Below are 13,467 nucleotides of genomic sequence, written 5' to 3' on the forward strand. Positions count from 1 at the left end.
TAAAATACATCATGTATAGCTTAGACTCTCTTCTATCTAAAAAATTTCGGTTGTATTCTCTTTGATCCGCTAAATGTTCGGTAGATTGATTTAATTTTAAAAAAAGTTACTTTGCTTTTAAAATGCAGTCACTTAATAAAATAAAAAAAAAAAAACTAAGCAACTAATCAAGTTGTTTATTGTATTAAAAATTATAAGTGTGCATTTTGTTTTAAATAAATTTTAAGAATTCACATATAGACAGGGTCGATAATTTTTGAAACCAAAAAAAATCATAGTAGAATGAAACCCATTGGAAAAGGAGGTGAATATAATGAAAATTAAAGGAAAAATAAATTACGGGTGAGCCGAGTTCGGGAAGCGGGTGGGTTGAGTTTTTAATGGTAAAAAATGGTATATCTCGATTTCCGGAAAAACTACAAATCCTATAGAAAAAAGTTGTATGGCAAAGTTGTAGGTAATAAAAAGATCTACAACTTTTGTATCAACAATTTTTTCACATAACCTCAAAATTTATGTGAAAAATTCAAAAAACCGAGTTTTTGGTTTTTTATTTTTATCTTTTTCAAAAACAAAAAATTTTCTACGAAATTTGGTGAAAACTTACCTTGTTATGTCTCGAATACACTGTAATTTATTTGATTTAAAATATTAATTTGTTCACCTTATTTTGACTTAATACCAAAAAAACACCCTAATTTTCAATCGAAAATTCACGTGTCAAAATATCAGCTTTTTTCAAAAAGTCGGTGGGCATTTCGTTCGTTAAAATGTCTTTTTTCTGATGGTGTAAAAAAAATTTACATTAGTATACTATAGAACATGTTCTAGTAAAATTGAAAAAATGAAAAAAGCTTGAATTCAAAAAAAATTTTTATCATTGTTTACAATTTTGGCCTATTTATTCAAATTTACACTTTAATTACTCAAAAAACATAAGATTTCATGTAACATTGATTAATCTTACGTTTTTTGAGTAATTAAAGTGTAAATTTGAATAAATAGGCCAAAATTGTAAACAATGATAAAATTTTTTTTCGAATTCAAGCTTTTTTCATTTTTTGAATTTTACTAAAACATGTTCTATAGTATACTAATGTAAAATTTTTTTTACACCATCAGAAAAAAAACATTTTAACGAACGAAATGCCCACCGACTTTTTGAAAAAAAGCTGATATTTTGACACGTGATTTTTCGATTGAAAATTAGGGTGTTTTTTTGGTATTAAGTCAAAATAAGGTGAACAAATTAATATTTTAAATCAAATAAATTACTGTGTATTTGGAACATAATAAGGTAAGTTTTCACCAAATTTCGTAGAAAAATTTTTGTTTTTGAAAAAGATAAAAATAAAAAACCAAAAACTCGGTTTTTTTAATTTTTCACATAAATTTTGAGGTTATGTGAAAAAAATGTGGATACAAAAGTTGTAGATCTTTTTATTACCTACAACTTTGCCATACAACTTTTTTCTATAGGATTTGTAGTTTTTCCGGAAATCGAGATATACCATTTTTTAGATAGAAGAGAGTCTAAGCTATACATGATGTATTTTATAGCCTTTAACTCTATCAAATATTATACACTTTGGCCAAAAAACAAGTGATTTTTGGGTTTTTTAGCATTTGAGTAGGGTTGCCGAGTACTTGTCTGCATTTGCGAGGTGGCACCCGACATTTTTTAGATAGAAGAGAGTCTAAGCTATACAGGATGTATTTTGTAGCCTTTAACTCTATCAAATATTATACATGTTGGCCAAAAAACAAGTGATTTTTGGGTTTTTTTAGCATTTGAGTAGGGTTGCCGAGTACTTGTCTACATTTGCGGGGTGGCACCCGACATTTTTTAGATAGAAGAGAGTCTTAGCTAAACATGATGTATTTTATAGCCTTTAACTCTATCAAATATTATACACTTTGGCCAAAAAACAAGTGATTTTTGGGTTTTTTAGCATTTGAGTAGGGTTGCCGAGTACTTGTCTACATTTGCGGGGTGGCACCCGACATTTTTTAGATAGAAGAGAGTCTTAGCTAAACATGATGTATTTTATAGCCTTTAACTCTATCAAATATTATACACTTTGGCCAAAAAACAAGTGATTTTTGGGTTTTTTAGCATTTGAGTAGGGTTGCCGAGTACTTGTCTGCATTTGCGAGGTGGCACCCGACATTTTTTAGATAGAAGAGAGTCTAAGCTATACAGGATGTATTTTGTAGCCTTTAACTCTATCAAATATTATACACGTTGGCCAAAAAACAAGTGATTTTTGGGTTTTTTAGCATTTGAGTAGGGTTGCCGAGTACTTGTCTACATTTGCGGGGTGGCACCCGACATTTTTTAGATAGAAGAGAGTCTTAGCTAAACATGATGTATTTTATAGCCTTTAACTCTATCAAATATTATACACTTTGGCCAAAAAACAAGTGATTTTTGGGTTTTTTAGCATTTGAGTAGGGTTGCCGAGTACTTGTCTGCATTTGCGGGGTGGCACCCGACATTTTTTAGATAGAAGAGAGTCTAAGCTAAACATGATGTATTTTACAGCCTTTAACTCTATCCAATATTATACACGTTGGCCAAAAAACAAGTGATTTTTGCGTTTTTTAGCATTTGGATAGGGTTGCCGAGTACTTGTCTGCATTTGCGAGGTGGCACCCGACATGTTTTAGATAGAAGAGAGTCTAAGCTATACAGGATGTATTTTACAGCCTTTAACTCTATCCAATATTATACACTTTGGCCAAAAAACAAGTGGTTTCTGCGTTTTTTAGCATTTGAGTAGGGTTGCCGAGTACTTGTCTACATTTGCGGGGTGGCACCCGACATTTTTTAGATAGAAGAGAGTATTATCTAAAATATGGTGTTTAGTTTAGCTTTCTAGTGCATAAAAAGTTATACTGTTTTGTTCAAAGAAGATTTTTGTCAGTGTTGTTTTCATTTGGATGGGGTTGCCACATTTGTAGGGTCACGTCCTTTATATTATTTTATTATTTTTTTTGTACTATTTTGGCTTTCGTTTGGCTTTTCAAATTTGTTTTTATCTGGCCAAACAACAAAGATATGAATGTATTAGTTATGTGACAATTTTTCCTTTCAAATAGGGTTGCCACATGGAAGTTCCCATTTTAGAAGTGGCAACCCTATTTTTTTATTTTCAGTATCAATTTATCTTTCATTTGACACTAATTTTAACCTCTAACCTTATGAGCTAAGTAACTCGACGGTCGCCGCTTGGACTATTATATAAACAATATTATGTTTCATAAACTAAAAAACTGAAAGCAAATGAAGGACATCTAAGTTTTATGAAATTTCTCTTAAATTTCATCCATTATGCCTTATAAATGACGTAAGAACAAATAAGGAACAATATTTCAGGAATTTTATGGGTTGAGAACCCTTCTACCAAGAATATTTCTTTCCAGGAGTTGTCGTTTAGGAATGGGGTACTGGAAATATATTTCAATTAAAAAATTGATTTGGCCAAAATATGCTTTTTTTCTTTTTTTTTTATAAGTAACATTTAAGAATATTAAATTTTGTTGGCTTGCATAAAGCTATTAAAAATCAAATTCATATGAAGTTCCAGTAAAATGCTATTCGAAACGTTTTTTTGAAATTTTTTTTTGTGATATGTTTAAGAATGAATATAGTGGGGTGGCTGAGCATTGAAAAAAAAGTCAATCCTGTGCACACTTGCTACAAAAGCATGGAAACAGGGCTGGTTATTCTCAATATACATGTAATTTTGAGCCACTTTGGATTCCATCCGGAAGGATTCCAGCTTATTTAAAGAGAAATCAAAACAAAAATTAATTACATTGCGCAAGCTCTAATTTCAAATTTAAAAAAACTAATATAATGAAAAAAATGCCAAATCCTGTATCTCTTAAAGATAAAAAAAAGATAAAAATTCAAAATTATGAAAATCGGTTAAAAACGTTAAAAAAACGTGTTTTTTAAAAACTTGTTTCTTCCGTTATTCAGTCAAAACTCACTAAACGATTCTAAGTTTTTGCACATTTATGCATAAGGCCAAAACCTACATGTCCTATAAGTTTGAGATTTCTCCAAAAAAAAGCTAAAAATCAAAAATTACCCAAAAATACCCCTAAAAAACAAGGTGTTTTTCAAAAATTCATATCTCGAAACGCAGAATGTTTAAAAAAAAATCCGTATTAGATGCTTAATTTGTTTTTCCCTAATCTTTCACCTGGCATCTTTAGAATTGTCAAAAAAAATTTCCTTTACCCAAAATCATCATTTTATCATAGCCCCAACACGTGTACAACGTTCAAACAAAACGTTATAGCTTAGTTTCAAAATTTTTAAGAATTTTTTCTTAAATGCAATTATTCTTAAATTAATCTCATCTATCTATAGCAAAAAAAATCAATTCTCTACAACTTCGCGTTTAGATTTTAGCCCAAATTTCATCTTTCCGTTTTACCCCTGTTTACCCTATTAAATGACGAAATTTTTAAAAATTATTCGTTTGTATTTAGCTTTAGGTTATTATCTTTCAAATAAGCTATACCTAGAAGATTTTTGTATCTCTAATAGTTTATTTTTAATTTTTAATTGAAATTTTTGTGGGCACTGCGAAAGTGCGAGAGTGTAACGTTAGAAAATGGCGTCACTTTTTTGTGGTGGCTGCCATGGTTCATCGATTTATAAGACGTTATCACGTCAAAAACATAATTGTTTTTGTCATTCAAGCATATTTTTTAATTGAAATTAATACGTGCATTATGAAAAAAATCAATGAAAAATGTGAGCATTAATAATTTCGACTTTTCTTATACATTTGACTATTTGGACTCATATTAGCTATTTCAACTATAGCATTGTAATTTATGTATGGTCAAATATTCAAAATTGTAGGAAATTCGACGAATATAAAAAAAAAAAATATTTAATGCACACATTTTGCATTGATTTTTTTTTTTTTCAATGCAGAACATTTTTTATTTGCAATAAAAATTTTATTTTCAATGCAAATTTTTTTCATTTGCAATACAATTTTTTTTAATGCAAAATATTTTTAGTTGCAATAAATATTTTTTTTTTTTTTTCAATGTTAATATTTTTCAATTGCAATAAAAATTTTTTTTTTTTCAATGCAAATATTTTTCGGTTGCAATAAATATTTTTTTAATTCAAATTTTTTTTATTTGCAATAAATATTTCTTTTTTAATTTCAAATGCATTTTTTTGGTTGATATTTTTACATGAAATTCTTTAAAAATCAAATTATACCTAATTACATACCTTAAACAGCTTTAAGATTAGAGCTACTTTTACCATAACAGCAAGTACATGCAAATTAGTCGTGCATTTAATTTTACTAATTTAAAACATTTAAACGATCAGCTTAATTTACGAGTATTTCAATAAACAAAATAAATTAGAACATCATTGTTCTAAATTTCTGAATCCCTTTATTATTTTTTGAAAAACAAATTCGATTTTGAACAGCAAGTTGCATTACACTCCCTTTACATTCATTTAAATCAAAACTATTCGAAAAAAAAATTGTGTGCAGATCCACTTGTTAACAAGCTCATGTTCAAATTATTTAAAGTCTATCCCAAAAAGTTAATACTCTGAGTAAATCTATTATCTTTTCTACTCTTAATGGCTTACAAACTTTTTCCATTTCTCTTTTTTTCATAGACCAAAAAAAGTTTATCAAAACTGCAGTTCTTAACAATAATCTCATAATTACTTTCACTTTGCACGAAACAAAAAAAAAAATAGAAAAAAAAACTAACTACAACTCTAAATTGAAGCCAACAACATTGTTTCGGTCTTAAAGCTAATTCCTTTCGAAAAGTTGCAATTAGTTTCTTTGTAAATGGATTTAATTTCACAAAGAGCATCGGACACTAATTTGAAAAAAAGAAAAAAAACATGCACACAAACTATATAAACCTCATGTTGTAGGTAGGTAAGCATTACACCCCCGCAAAATGATGATGATGACGGGGGGAAACACCATATTGCTCCCTGTACGACAATAAAGGTTAAAATCGTAATACTAACCGCAACCTATTCATTAAATTCCGTCCACACGAAAATGTTTTCCACTTAAAATAAGAAATAGAAAAAAATACTCAAACAAAAATGAGAAAAATAGCAAACCCCACAAAAACATACACCCAGCTTAAACCTACCCTCATAAGAAAAAAAAACTAAAACAATCTAAACATGAAAACGATTTCCAAGTGCCGGAACAGAACCGAGCAAGGGCTCATGCTATGTTACCACGCCATCACCACCAAGCACTTCACAAAGTCATTTAAACTATTTTTGAACACCTCGGCTACTTCCATTTTCGCTTGTGGGAACTAGAAAAAGTTCCTTAAATAGGAGAAACGGCAACGACAACAACGACGACGCTACGGTGGCTGCAACGTTGGTTGGCAGCTTCTCCACAACTCGCAGGACTATGAGGAGTCCTTGTTGGAGCATCATCGTGTAGTATGAGACTCTATATGAGGAATGTACTTTGACAAAGTATTTTATTATGGGTTGTTCTGACGCTGCTATCTTTGTTCCCGACACGTAGGCGATGATGGCAGAAACATCTTTGGCATAAGAGAAGTTTATTTTCCAGCTACAGTTTTACGTATATATATTTTTTTTTCTTATGGTGGTAAAACAAAAACTTTACTCAAATTCATTCAGAAAATTTTAACTCAAAAACTATACGATAAACTGCCTGTCACATCCACACGGAGAGGTTGGATATATGTCTAATACTCTTAAAGTCACTTTAAATTGCACATCATGCACCTTTAAAGCAGGGATGAAAATGATTAGGCTACATTCAGTGAAGACTCTTAGCTTTAAAACCAAGAGTAAATGTGGGACAGTTTATTTAAAACCTAAGTTTTATTAAATCGAAACCAACTTGAACGAATAAAGTGTCGGTTTTTAACCCTTAAGAATTTTTTGATATGAAAACAGAAGACTGATCTGCGGATCTACCAGAGCGATTACTTGTTATTTTAAGCCTTATTAATATATCCCCTGCAATCTAAAGTACCACCATAAACAAAAAATACCAAGACTGGAAACTCGGCGGTCAACTGACGTTTGCCTACAAGCTGCGAGGTGCGGCGAATGTCGTGAACCTATCGTTGTGTTCGTGTCCGATGTGTGGTGAATGTCGTGAATCTATAAATGTGTGCGTGTTAACGTCATTTACCAACGTGGTGGCTTTCACATATATTCACAGACAGCACTGTACACAAAAGGGTTTTGGGGGGAAAGACGTACGAAAGTTTCCAGTCTTGGTATTTTTTGTTTATGAGTACCACCAGAGGCCTCACTTGTATATCTACTAACTCAGCTCTTTTGTTAACTGTTGCAGTTCAGTTCCAAGGTATTTGAATCGTTTATTTCAGAAACAGCATAAGTCCATGAGCACTAACTTTTCAGGAGCAACAAAAACTGTTTTTTATGTTAAAACTCCACAACACTTCAAAGGAGAATGGGCAAGTTTGTATGGAACGTGGACGTTACGCGGCCAGGAATGAATTTGTTATTTTTTGATGTAATTAAGGTTTACAAATATTGTGCAGAAGTTTTATCCTTGTGACGTACTTCAACAACGGATAAAATGCATTTTTGCATTTAACACTTTATATAGATTGTCTCAATGTTATAACTAAATTGTGTATTTTAAGTGCAAAATATGATACTCTGTCATTTTCCCTGAGTCTGAAGACCTTTATCTTGAATATCCAACCACTAGAACCCAAACTATAAACATTTTAAAACAACAATTTCAAGCCAATTTTGAGAGTTTGCTCAATTTTTTGTTAGTTTGAATTGTTTGAATACTTTCGAACAAAATCTTGAAGTGGTTATCTTAAAAATATTATATTATGAGTTGTATTTTCAAGATTAATGTCTTCAGACTCAGGGAAAATGACAAAGCATCATATTTTATGTTAAAAATTAAAATATGAATCAATTTGTCCTTCATACATTGAACAATGCATTAACAATACTAATACTGCATTATCTTGCATTCTAAACGCAATACAGCGAAACGTCCATATAATAACACTAAACAATTTTATTAATATTAACACTAAACAATTTTATTATATTTATTTTAAAATACTTCGCGAACTCGACCGAGCGCCCGTCACCGTTGATATGGAATGAATGACATATTATACTCAACCACCAACTTCACTCAGTCGAGCTGCGTACACAGATACATATCCTTATATATCTAACAGAGTGATCGGGATTTTATCACTCTCTACAATATTGTCCCAGTATAAGTTCCTACAGTAGATTACCCATATTATTTCCCTGTAGGTTAACAATTCGGCCATCCGACGTTTCACTGTCCTCAGTGATACTCTAGAGTTCAGAACCCCTTAACGGCAATCCACTCTATCATTAACTCAGTTTATTCAATTAAATTTTCCGGCATGATCACAGCCAATAAAATTTTAATAACAGCATGATCACAGCCATTCAATAGCATCTCAGCATGATCACAGCTAACAAGTTTCTAACTTCCGCATGATCACAGCCAGTTAAACAAAGCATCGGCATGGTCACAGCCATTTAATTTAACCCGGCATGATCACAGCCTGAATTTCGTACCTCAACATGATCACAGATCTTTTTCAAGATGATTACAACACAAATTTCTTACCTCAGCATGATCACAGCTCTTATTCAGGAAATTAATTCTTAATAAAAACAAAAATTAGTCCGAATACCTTATTTTTTTTTTCTTTTTTTTTTTTTATTAACTATTTGAAACGTAGGCTTAAATCTAGGTACTAACACAAAATTCATTTGACTTCATTGAATTAAAAATGTACGTAAAATTTCGTTCAACAAAAAAAACTGAATAGAAAGAGAAAGAGTAAAATAAATTATAAAAGAAAAGTATAAAAAAAACAACAACAATGTAAATAAACGAATGAGATAAATTTTCTGTTATCATTCTTCAATATCGGAGTCATCATTGAGATCCGCTTCTTCATCTAAGCCTTCTAGATCACAGTCTTCCAGAGAACACCATGGCTTCATACGATCTGCTGAATGGACCGACTCATATGGTTTCTGCGACACTTGTGTCATTGCTGAATCTTTAATCAAATATCTGTCATTTGGCAGCACACATTTCACCTCATAGGGCCCTTTAAATCTTGGTAACAATTTTCTCGACTGACCAGTAGCTGTATATGCGGCTCGAATTAATACCATATCACCAACCTGATACTTTTGTGGTTTACGATGTTTTTCGTTAAAATTTTCGGCTTGTTCACTTGAAGTGTTTCGACTCGGCGCTTAACTTGATCTCTCAAGACATCTAATGGTATGTTTTCTTCTTCATCTTCGGACTCTTCGTCCTGTAATACTAGATTCAATTCATTACTAAGTGAATTTCTTGGTTTAAAAGCGAATAAAATCTCCTGCGGTGTTTGGTTTGTAATTCGATGTTTAAGACAGTTTAATCCCCATTGTATGGCAGGGAGGTGAACATCCCAGTCTCTTCCGTCGGGTCTTGTTGACATTGTCGATATTGCTGTTCCAACGGCGCGAAAATATCTTTCAATTTGCCCATTAGCACGAGGAGTACAAACAGCTGTGGTGATGTGTTTAATTCCATTTTCTTTGCAGTAAGTGTTAAACAACTTTGAGGTATACGCTGTTCCTTTGTCCGAAATGACTCGAGATGGTACTCCGAAGAATTGTGTTAAGTCTACCAAAACTCGAACGACAGCCTTAGCGGTTGTGTCTTTTACAGCTCTCAGAATCACAAACTTGCTAAAGGAATCAACTATACCTAGCACGTACTGGTTACCCTTCAAGCTCTTAACATAAGGTCCAAGATGATCGATGTGTATTGTGAAGAACGGAATTGGATGTTTCTCGATCGGATGGATTTGATATCTCGACTCGTCTTTAGAGCGCTTGTTGTACAAGCAGGGAACACAACTAGATAAATATTTCTCAACGATTCGCCTCATTTTCGGGAACCAATACTGTTTTCGAATGTGTTCAATCGTACGATCTAATCCACAGTGGCCTATGTCGTCATGTGACGTTTTTATTATTCTCCAGCGAACGCCATGAGGTACAACAAAACGTGGGCCATCAGGTGTTATTTTGAAAAGGCGTCCGGATTTCAAACAATATTCTTTCTGAAGAGATTTTGTCTTTGCATTTTTCTTATCACAGCTTGTTAAAATACTTCTAATCTCGTTCAATTGTTGATCCTTGTTTTGCAATGTGGCCACCCAGTCAATATCTTTCATTACCACCATGTTGATATTCAGTCCAGCTTCGTCCATTTCTACGGCCTCCCCAGTTGGATTCCGGCTGAGAGCATCTGCATGTTGCATTTGACCTGCTGTTCTATACTGAAGGACGAGATCAAATTCTTGAATTTTAAGCCACCATCGAGCTATCCTAGCATTCAGGTCCTTTTTATCTTGGGTCATTTTTAATGAGTTGCAGTCAGTGAAGATAGTGAATCTCTTTCCCAATAAATAATAACGAAAGCGTCCAAGACTTTCCACTACCGCTAACGCTTCTAATTCATAACTATGAAATTTCTTTTCCGAATCTGTAGTGGCTCGGCTATAGTAGGAAACAGCTTGTTTTTCACCTAACAAACTCAACTGTAAAAGAACACCAGCCAGGCCTAGGGAGGATGCATCAGTATGAAGCTCGTGCTCCAGACTTGGATTGTACATCACCAGAATTGGTGATTCACATAATTTAGTTTTTAAGGTGTCAAATGCTTTTTGTTGATTCTCAGTCCAGACGAACTTTGAATCTTGTCTTAATAAAACATGTAATGAATTTGCAATTTTCGCGTAATTAGGCACAAATCGTCGAAAATACCCGGTTAATCCCAAAAACTGTCTAACGTGTCTAGTTTCAGTAGGGACAGGGAAAGATTTTACCGCTTCTACTTTAAAACTGCCAGGTCGAATGCCTTCACCACTTATTTCATGGCCTAAATAGGTCATCTTATTAAGGAAAAACTTGCATTTAGTTAAATTCAAAGTTAGATTAAATTCTCTTAATACACTCAAAAGTTTTTCAAGGGTTTCAAAAATCGCGTCAATGTCTTTACCGAAGAGGACAATATCGTCCATATAAATTAAAATGTTATCTGATACTACACGGCGCATAACTAAATATAACAATCGCATAAATGTCGCCGGAGCGTTTGTTAACCCAAAAGGTACACGTTTGAATTGATAATGACCATGTGGAGTGACAAAAGCTGTTAAATGTCTAAATTCTGTACTGACGGGTATTTGATAATATCCGCTCATCAGATCGAGTACAACAAAGATTTTACCATCCACCATCTGGTTGATCTGTTCCTCAATATTTGGAATAGGGAAATTTTCGCGAACTGTTATTTCGTTTAAACGCCTATAGTCAACGCACATTCTATATGACCCGTTCTTTTTTTTTACTAGCAAAGCTGGACTTGCATATTCTGATGTAGAGTCTTCGATAATATCGTTCTCTAATAGTTCGTTTATGATTTTTTTCAACTCCGTCGATTCACTATAGGCAACTCTATAAGGCTTATATCTTATAGCTGTATTGTTTTTTAAATGAATGTTCATTGCCAATATTTCGGTTTTTCCTAATTCTTTTAAGGTTAATGCAAAGCAGTCGCGATATTTATTAACGATTGTGAGCAGTTTTTCAGTCGCCTCGTTGGGGAGATTGTCACCGATTTCCAACATTGAAATTTTAATTTTTGGTTTTACTACTTGGGCGACTGAACCCTGGTCTAGTCACTTCCTCGGATTGACGTTTTCTATCGCGAGAGATCCGAATTCTTTAACGACACGAACGCGAGGGGAATCAAGGAAATTACGACCTAAAATCATTGGAACGTCCTGGCTGTTGTCTTCCACAATATATATATCGATGGGCATAGTGACGTCCCCCACTGTAACTGTTTGGTGGGTTTTCGCCGTAGAACTAGTTGTTCCTCCCCCAAATCCATTGAGTACTTCGTGACAATGTTGTCTTTTTACGTTGTACTTGTTTGCTTCCACAAGCTTTAACGTGGAACAGTCGGCACCCAGATCTAAAAATGCTTTTATCTTGAAATCGCCCACCTTAATTTCCTTAATTAATCCCCCCTCATTTTGTTGGTTATTCACCAATCGCCGTATTTTGTTCGGTGGCCCATCTATAGCTGCAAAAGGTCGGCGCTTAGTTGCTCGGCAGTTTCGCGCAAAATGTCCCAATTCTTTGCAGTTAAAGCAAACTTGCTGAGAGCTCGACTTCGGTTGATTAAAATTTTTTTTACAGTCACGAGCGAAGTGACCAAGAGATTTACATTTGAAACAATGGACATCTCTAGTGTGTCCTTGAACGGGCGGCCAGACGTTATTTCTAGAACCATTTATGGTTTTTTGATGACTTACTTTGTGCTTAGCACTACCGTCAAATTTGTCCCTACTCTTTACTTGTGCCCTTATCTTAGACAAGGAATTTAAAAGCTCTAGCAATTCACCTATGGACGCACATTTTGCCATAGCTACATTTTCAATTAATGCTGGGTCCCCCAAACCAGAAATTATAAACTGAATTATGGATTTTGTGGAAAAATTGCCCCGTCTTCCCAATGCAAGCATTGCATATACAAAGCTCTCATAGCTTTCGTCCGCTTTTTTTTTCCTTTCCATTAAACTCACCAGCACGTCTGACGAGTCAGTCGAAGAGGGAAAATCAATCACCAAATTGGTTTTAAATTGAGTCCAATTGGTGATTTGTCCTCTTTGAGCCATAAACCAACTGGCTCCTGCTTCCTCTAAACGCAAAGATGCGTAAAATAGAGTACATCGGTCGTCCCACTCATAAATGTGCTTCAAATTTTCTATTGTACTCACCCATTCTTCTGCACTTAATTCAGTGCTTCGTGATGGATTAAATGATGGAATTAGGATTTTTAATTCCTCGTTTCCGAGGCGGACGGACGTCGATGGACTTGGATGACTTCGCGAAGAGTCAACCGAACTCGTGCTTTGGGCCCGACGGATTATGGCCATTTCTTTTTCCAGTTCGGCATTTCTTCGCTTTAACTCTTCCACTTCCTGCTTCATTCTACTCATTTTAATTAATTTTTTTTTTTTTTTTGTTTTGTTTTGTTTTTTTTTTTTTTTTTAATTCGATTATTATTAACCTGGCAACGCGCTGTTTTCAGTAAAGAATAGTTTCTATTTTTTTTGTTAGTAAATATACCGTATACCGAATACACATGCGCTTTTTCAAAGAAACACAAAAAAGCGAACGACACACCAACGCACAATTGTGTAGTATATAAATGGACCCAAGCCGAAAGCGACACAGTATTTTGCCAAAAAAAAGAAAGAGATACAAAGGATTGTAGTTACAGGCTGCACAGAAGCATTTGCGATACACACGAACGACACACCAAC

The 13,467-nt window shown here is 33.6% G+C and overlaps 2 protein-coding genes across 2 annotated transcripts in view; one reads left to right on the forward strand and one right to left on the reverse strand.

Moving 5' to 3' along the window:
* The window catches only part of LOC129913307 (neuropeptide SIFamide receptor), a 148,825-nt gene that overhangs the window by 73,107 nt on the left and 62,251 nt on the right, over positions 1-13,467 (forward strand). The window lies entirely within an intron of this gene.
* Positions 11,812-12,910, reverse strand: LOC129913311 (uncharacterized). Its single transcript, XM_055991919.1, has one exon. The coding sequence runs from the start codon at positions 12,814-12,816 to the stop codon at positions 11,812-11,814; it is 1,005 nt and encodes a 334-aa protein (XP_055847894.1). The 5' UTR covers positions 12,817-12,910.

This window comes from Episyrphus balteatus, chromosome 3 (assembly GCF_945859705.1).
Source record: "Episyrphus balteatus chromosome 3, idEpiBalt1.1, whole genome shotgun sequence".
In the NCBI taxonomy this organism is placed as follows: domain Eukaryota; kingdom Metazoa; phylum Arthropoda; class Insecta; order Diptera; family Syrphidae; genus Episyrphus; species Episyrphus balteatus.